Here is a 7,619-nt window from a genome sequence, read left to right as displayed (position 1 = left end):
AACAGCTCGCCCCGGCGCCCCCGGGCGCCCCCCAGCGTGCCGGGTTCGGGCTGGGTCCGCCGGCGCTGTTTTCGGCCCAGCCGGCGAAAATCGGGCTCCTGGGGCGCGACTGGGCCATTTTTTCGGCGCCGGCGCGAAAAAATCGCCTGGGGAGGCCTTCCTGGTGGCGCCGCTGGAGATGCCCTTAAGACTAAAACTTTAGTGTCACCCTGTGTAACTTAATACAACTTTGATTTACATACAGAACCATAGGCCTAGAAGTTGTATTGTCATTGTAAGTTTCAAGATTGTAATATTTCCTAGTAGAGAGAGTTAATATGTCGAACAGATAGATACTACAAACTAAACAAGCGAGTACACTGTAATCTTAGTAGTCACGATTTCAAACCAATAAACTAACTAAAATTTCAACAGATTAAGTTTCACTAAGACAAAATGGATGGTATGACTCTGAATATTATGTTTCACTCTCTGTAACTTGCCGCAATTTGTTTATAGATACATAATAACACACGTAGCAATATTATTCCCCTTGTAATTAAGATACAATATCGTAGTACTTCATAGCACACCGAATTAAAGTATCCAACATATATGTACTACAAACTAAACAAGTGAGTTGAGTCATACGTACCCAAAAGAAAAACATTGACGACGATATTCGACCAGTATTATACAGTTCAAATTGTTGTACAAGAACAAACAGTTGTGGACATGAAATATACAAGCAGAACAAAGTTTTTTTAGCAATCTTCGGATAGAAGTCCACTTGTGTTGTTGATACCCTTGATACTTCAGTAGATGCGAAGAATAATAAATCTTGCTCCAGGGTGGTATTTCTTGTAAGATGAGAGTGAACTAGAAGGACAGACATGAAGTAAGAAGAACAGCAGCATGAATGGTCCGAATGAATGGTTTTGCTTTCGCTGTTATTTGTCTATGTTAGATTCACTCATTGTATATTAGACTACCCCACACGAACAGTTACACTACCCCACAACGACAGGTATATGGCTTCAATATACAATGGCATTACGCACATATATCAAAACGTATACTAGATGAAAACGTTATATACACAAACAGATTTCTCAATCTTGGCGTAGATCGGCGGCCCACAATCTGCGTGCCCCTGTCCCTGCATTGTCACAAATCCCCTCCCCATCTCAAGCTTCACATTACCATAAACTATGTCAAGTTAATATCGAAATTTGATCGCATCAGTTATTACAAAAATTTGATGCACAAACTTTTCAAATTCAGCAAAATGCAACTTAATTGCTCATTCGGTCTTGGATTAGTCTACTATTGTCCGTCTAGCTAGGGTAAAGTCATAATAATCTGAGTTTCTTATATTTTGTGACCCGTTCTTAATTACACTTAAATTTGTTGAAGTTAATCCATGTACGCTCTGCAGTCGCGCACTTAACTTTACCAAAGAGTTGGAGCAGTATATAAGTACGTACATAGGAGCAAAAGCACCATGTAGCCAGTTGTATGGGGAAATGAACTGATATAAATAAATTTCATGCTTTACAAAGTTATATTAGAACACAAGGGCATATAATCATCATTGGCCGTGAAAAATGTCATCCTTTTGGATTTTACATTCATTTTACGAAACCAACGTATAATCATCATTTTAATATGTTATTACTGGACAGATGAAATTGTATATTGTACTCACCACTCAGCACCAACAACATCATCAGCAATATTTAGAGCTTCATTTGCAAAGATGATTGCCAACTTGCACATACACACTGCTTCCCTAAGAAGACAATATACGGCTGAAGTAAAATACTCCCTCCGTCCCATAATGTAGGACGTTTTTCGTCATTATTTAATGACGAAAAACGTCCTACATTATGGGACGGAGGGAGTATATATCAAATAATAACACTACACATCATCTGTGATCTTCAAGAGAGTGACCAGTACTACACTTGCTAGCTTGCTAGCTTTTGCCATTAATCGCACTGTTGATACATAATTAAACAATACGCACGCTTAGAGATCGTCGTCCCAACTTATTAATTAAAACTATGGCTAACTAGAATAGTAATCGATCAGCATGTAGTTGATGTCCAGCTCGTGTCAATTTCAAATCACCCCATATATACAGGCTAAAAACCAAAGATTAAAATTGCGCGAGAAATGATTTAGTGGCAGCCTCTCTCTCAGCAGCTATACCGGCCGCAAAGCAGGCAATCACAGCAAATAGCAACAACTTATCCGGCGGGACAGATGATTTCTAGAGGTATTTCCTGATTCTGCAGCCCTTTGGAGGTATTTGTGGAGGATTTGGCGGCGGCAGCCATAGCATAGCGGCGAGGCTCCCGAGCAGCTATAGCGCAATTAACGCGCCTATTTTGTGGGAGATTTTATTTCATGCTAAAAAACACTCGAACACGCTGCTATCGGCGTAGCCACCATAAACTCTAGCTAATTCATGCGAAAAAACAGTCGGGTACGCACATCATCAGGTCATCGTCCGTCCCCAGCTCGTTTGCCCCGCTGAAACCCAGATGCTGCTGCCAGGTTCCCGTCGAGAAGGACGAGCCTGGGCTCCCGCCGCACACGCTAACGGCGCCAGCGGCGTCTCCGCCATCGCCGGATGCCCCGTGGCTCCCAGCTGCCGACCTGAGGCGCTGCACCTCCTCCTCAGTCGCTCTCAGCCTCTCCTTCAGCCTCAGCACCTGGCCATATGTGTGTCAGTCAGCTCTTGTGCAAGAACGAAGAGGAACTGATATGCACGGCGCCATATGTATGCCAGTGTGAGTGTGTGCGAGTAAGCTTACCTCGTTCTGGAGGTGGCATTTGTGGAGGATGTCTGCGTCGTGAGCGTGCTTGAGCCTGGTGAACTCCTGCTCGAGCGTCTTGCTCTTGTGGCGCGCCCGGCGGTTCTGGAACCACACGGCGACCTGCTTGGGGTCGAGCCCGAGCTCGGCGGCCAGATACACCTTCCGGCCAGTCTCCAGCTTGCGTTCCTCCCGGAAGCTCAGCTCCAGCATCTCTGCCTGCTCATCGGTGAGCCGCCGCTTCTTGGGGTCCCCTCCTCCGTCCATCTCCCCGCCGTTACCATCCCCTCCGCCGCATCTCGCGGCCTTCCGCCGCCTGCGCCGAGCCTTCGGCTGGCTCTCCCGCTGCGCCGTGCCTGCACACATACAACCACGACATGGAAAAAAGGGCATCACATGCGTGTCCTGGCCGGTGAAACTGAAGCTGCTGCAGCTGCACCATCGCATGCGCAAACACCGGGGGCGCGCGGCGTCGGACGTACCATTGGCCGCGAAGAAAGGCGCGTCCACGTAGGAGGAACCAAAGAGCTGCTGGTTGTCCATGCCGGCTGTTCGGAGCTGAGGAGGGGAGAAAACGATGGTTGGAATTGGAAGATTAGAGGAAGGGGAGGCACGGTGGGTTGCGCTGTTGGTGTGGTGAGGAACTGGATCGAGGAGGGGAGGACCACCGGCCGCAAAGCGCTAGTTGAAAGAGGGGAAAGTGCGTGTCTGGAGGGAGAGAGACCTAGGCGTACGAGATATAAATAGGTGGCAGAGGTGCCCAGCGGCAAGCGCCGGTGGGGCTCCGGCCGGCTAGGTGCTTTCCAAGCCAGGCCGTCTGGCCGGGGAGATGTGAGGGTGATCGGGGGCAAACGTTGCATCCAGCCAAGTACTTACTGTTGCTGACGCGCGCACTCTATGCCACTTAATTTTGGAGACTCTGGATTTCTTTGGAGTACATAGCCGACTCTCTTTTTTGACAAATACGCATGTTGCGTATGAGGTAGACATTACATTTGTAACGATCGTCGAATAGCATACGCTAACAGGCGCATACGGGAACGCATTTGAGCAGAGAGAGGGGGTTGCTCATTCCCAAGTAGCAATGAAAATTAGATTACAGAGATAACGATTCTTAGAGCATCTCTAATATGTGCCTTATAATAGGGCCTAACCGCTTTTTACATTACCAGGGGACAAAAACGGTGCTTCAATAGATGCCCTAGCTATATACAAATTCTTTTACACCAAATTTACAACACCAATTCGCAACACTTGGGTGGCTGGAGCAAAACTAAGTCGGTCGTGCGAGTCGCCAACCGTCAGGCGGAAAGTTCCCGCGCCATGCGCATCCCCGCCTGACGCCGCTTGCATGACAACCGATGGAGCCCCATGGACGACCCCTCCGACCCCGTAGCCGCCGAGCCACTCCGACGCTTCTGACCACGGCGGCATCGTCATCTCCTGACACTCCCTCCGCCGGCACCGCCATGTCCTCCTAATCGACACCGCGGATTTGTGTCCCCATGACCCACCGCCGCCACCGAGAAGGAGCCGCCGGTGCGGAAGAAGGCCAGCACGACCAATCAATGAGCTGGCGGCGGTGGGAAAGAGGCCGCCGCACGAACCCTTCATCCCGTCCAAAGAAGATGAAGCCTATTGCCACCATGCCCCCCCTCCCCCCCGCTTTGTCCCCTACCGCGACTTCTTCGGTGATAGTTGCTACTTTTGTACCCCCCCACCACCTCCGACCGTGGAGGACGAGCTGTCGACGCTCGTTGCTATCTTCGGCAACATGTTCGACGAAATGTCGGAGGGGTAAAGCAATCCCTTGTTTTTCATTTTTTTGTCAATTCGAGATGAGTGCAATGATGAGGTGCATATGTGCTTATATTAAATTTTGTGTGCATTTGTAGTGCTGATGATCATACATTTTTGAACTTCACAAATGTTGTGAATAAAGAAAAAAAGGCTTTTAATGAAAGAAATGGGGTAGAGGGCGGCAGCCGAGCGGTGCAAGGCGGTGGCAGAGGAGAAAAGGCTGCGGAGGAGCGGACAGTGGAGCTCGAGGAGAGGAATGTGGCTATTGGTGAGCTTAAGGGAGCCAAGGAAAAATCGAAAGACTTATGTTCATGGACATAAGTTGTCTTGGCATGAAGCAAGAGGCATATATATCTTCGTCGCAATGAAATGTTGGCAAAGGAGGCCATGCTAGGAGTAACATGATGGGCGGCGGACATGGTAGGAGGAATGGGTGGCAACATGGGAGGATTCATTGGTTGTTTGATGAACATGATGCATAGGAGGTGGCTTTGGTAACAATGATAGGTGCCAGGGGAGGTGCCTATGGTGGTGCGATGGGTGCTATAGGAGGTGGATTTTGTGGTACGATGGGTGGCGGCATAATGGGTGTCTTTGGTGGAACAATGGGTGCCATGGGAGATGGCTTTGGTAACACCATGAGTGCCATGAGAGCCGGCTTCGGTCGAGGTCAAGGTGGCGGCATCGATGGTGCACCACGTGACAATGAACATGAAAAAGCTAGTGACCGCCATGAGGCCAATGTTCACACCGAGACCATTGTCAGCACCGTGGCAAGTGACAAGGGGAAGAGGAAAGTTGAGAGGCTATGATACTTTTATGTTTATGTGCACTTTTGTTTGCTTCGATGATGAACTATATTTGATATGATGCACTAGATGCCCTGGTTTGCATTTCAAATTAATATGTGGATTCGCTGGTTAATTTGTTATGTTTTAAGTTATGTGTGATGATTTTGGAAAGTTCAAATTAGTCATAGCTCGTATATTGGTGAACATATGCATTTAAAGACAACAAAATTGTGGTGCGACTGCCGTTTTCACTTTTATTTTAGGCCATCAATTGGACTTGAAGGCTGTTAGTGTTGTAAAAATACACTTTATGGTGTTGCAAAATTGCTCCAACCACCTTTTGTTCCCTATTACAGGCCACATATTGGAGATTCTTTTAGCCCTCTAGCACTCAGTTTTGCCCAGGTGTGAGCTTCCTCCTGTATGGTGTGGACTAGGTGCGTATGTGATGGTGTGGCACCATCAAAGATGCGGGCATTGCGATGCTTCTAGATTGTCCAAACGGGAGAAACAAGAATCCCAAGGACCTTACGATGATGAGCCGGGTAGTCTTGCATGGCCAATGACCACCATTCAAAGAGGCTAGTAGTGTTACTGGGTAGCTGGATGGTGAGGTGATCACCCAAAAGTTTAGGGGATCTATCGTAGTCCTTTCGATAAGTAAGAGTGTCGAACACAACGAGGAGTAGAAGGAAATGACAAGCGGTTTTCAGTAAGGTATTCTCTACAAGCACTGAAATTATCGGTAACAGATAGTTTTGTGGTAAGGTAATTTGTAACGGGTAACGAGCAATGAAGGTAAATAAAGTGCAGCAAGGTGGCCCAATCCTTTTGTAGCAAAGGACAAGCCTGGACAAGTTCTTATACCGAGAAAAGCGCTCCCGAGGACACATGGGAATTATCGTCAAGCTAGTTTTCATCACGCTCATATGATTCGCGCTCGTTACTTTGATAATTTGATATATGGGTGGACCGGTGCTTGGGTACTGCCCTTTCTTGGACAAGCATCCCACTTATGATTAACCCATATTGCAAGAATCCGCAACTACAAAAGAAGTATTAAGGTAAACCTAACCATAGCATGAAACATATGGATCCAAATCAGCCCCTTACGAAGCAACGCATAAACTAGGGTTTAAGCTTCTGTCACTCTAGCAACCCATTCATCTACTTATTACTTCCCCAATGACTTCCTCTAGGCCCAAACAATGGTGAAGTGTCATGTAGTCAACGTTCACATAACACCACTAGAGGAGAGACAACATACATCTCATCAAGATATCGAACGAATACCAAATTCACATGACTACTTACAGCAAGAATTCCCCCATGTCCTCAGGAACAAACGTAACTACTCACAAATCATATTCATGTTCATAATCAAAGGGGTATTAATATGCATAAAGGATCTGAACATATGATCTTCCACCGAATAAACCAACTAGCATCAACTACAAGGAGTAATCAACACTACTAGCAACCCACAGGTACCAATCTGAGGTTTTGGGACAAAGATTGGATACAAGAGATGAACTAGGGTTTGAGAGGAGATGGTGCTGGTGAAGATGCTGATGGAGATCGACCCCCTCCCGATGAGAGGATCGACGGTGATGATGATGGTGATGATTTCCCCCTCCCGAGGGATGTTTCCCCGGCAAAACAGCTCCGCGGGAGCCCTAGATTGGTTCCGCCAAGGTTTCGCCTCGTGGCGGCGGAGTTTCGTCCCGAAAGATTGCTTATGATTTTTTTCAGGGTAAAAGACTTCATATAGCAGAAGATGGCCACCGAAGGGGTGCCAGGTGGCCCACGAGGCAGGGGGTGCGCCCCTCACCCTCGTGGATGGTGGGTGGCCCCCCTCTAGAACTTCTTCCGCTCAGTATTTTTTATTAATTCCAAAAATGACTTTCGTGGAGTTTCAGGACTTTTGGAGTTGTGCAGAATAGGTCTCTAATATTTGCTCCTTTTCTAGCCCAGAATTCCAGCTGCCGGCATTCTCCCTCTTCATGTAAACCTTGTAAAATAAGAGAGAATAGGCATAAGTATTGTGACATAACGTGTAATAACAACCCATAATGCAATAAATATTGATATAAAAGCATGATGCAAAATGGACGTATCAACTCCCCCAAGCTTAGACCTCGCTTGTCCTCAAGCAGTAGCCGATATCGAAAAATATGTCCACATGTTTAGAGATAGGGGTGTCGATAAAATAAAATACGGACATGAG

At 47.1% G+C, this 7,619-nt stretch overlaps 1 protein-coding gene across 2 annotated transcripts; it reads right to left on the bottom strand.

Moving 5' to 3' along the window:
- Positions 1 to 440: 440 nt before the first annotated feature.
- Positions 441 to 3,512, bottom strand: LOC123046159 (homeobox-leucine zipper protein HOX14). 2 transcript variants are annotated; one of them, XM_044469453.1, is made up of 4 exons: positions 3,284 to 3,512; positions 2,802 to 3,157; positions 2,479 to 2,699; positions 441 to 858 (listed from the first exon to the last, which is right to left on the bottom strand). In XM_044469453.1, exons 1-4 carry the CDS (start codon positions 3,342 to 3,344, stop codon positions 795 to 797), a joined length of 702 nt encoding a protein of 233 aa, XP_044325388.1. In that variant the 5' UTR covers positions 3,345 to 3,512; the 3' UTR covers positions 441 to 794. The 2 variants fall into 2 exon arrangements, with proteins under 2 accessions (XP_044325388.1, XP_044325389.1); XM_044469454.1 differs by lacking the exon at positions 441 to 858 and having other exon boundaries at positions 1,931 to 2,699; positions 3,284 to 3,486.
- Between the last annotated feature and the right edge of the window lie 4,107 nt (positions 3,513 to 7,619).

The sequence above is a fragment of the Triticum aestivum genome, chromosome 2B (genome assembly GCF_018294505.1).
Source record: "Triticum aestivum cultivar Chinese Spring chromosome 2B, IWGSC CS RefSeq v2.1, whole genome shotgun sequence".
NCBI lineage: Eukaryota > Viridiplantae > Streptophyta > Magnoliopsida > Poales > Poaceae > Triticum > Triticum aestivum.
Note: the sequence above shows the minus strand (reverse complement) of the source record. Positions and strands in the feature narration are given on the sequence as shown.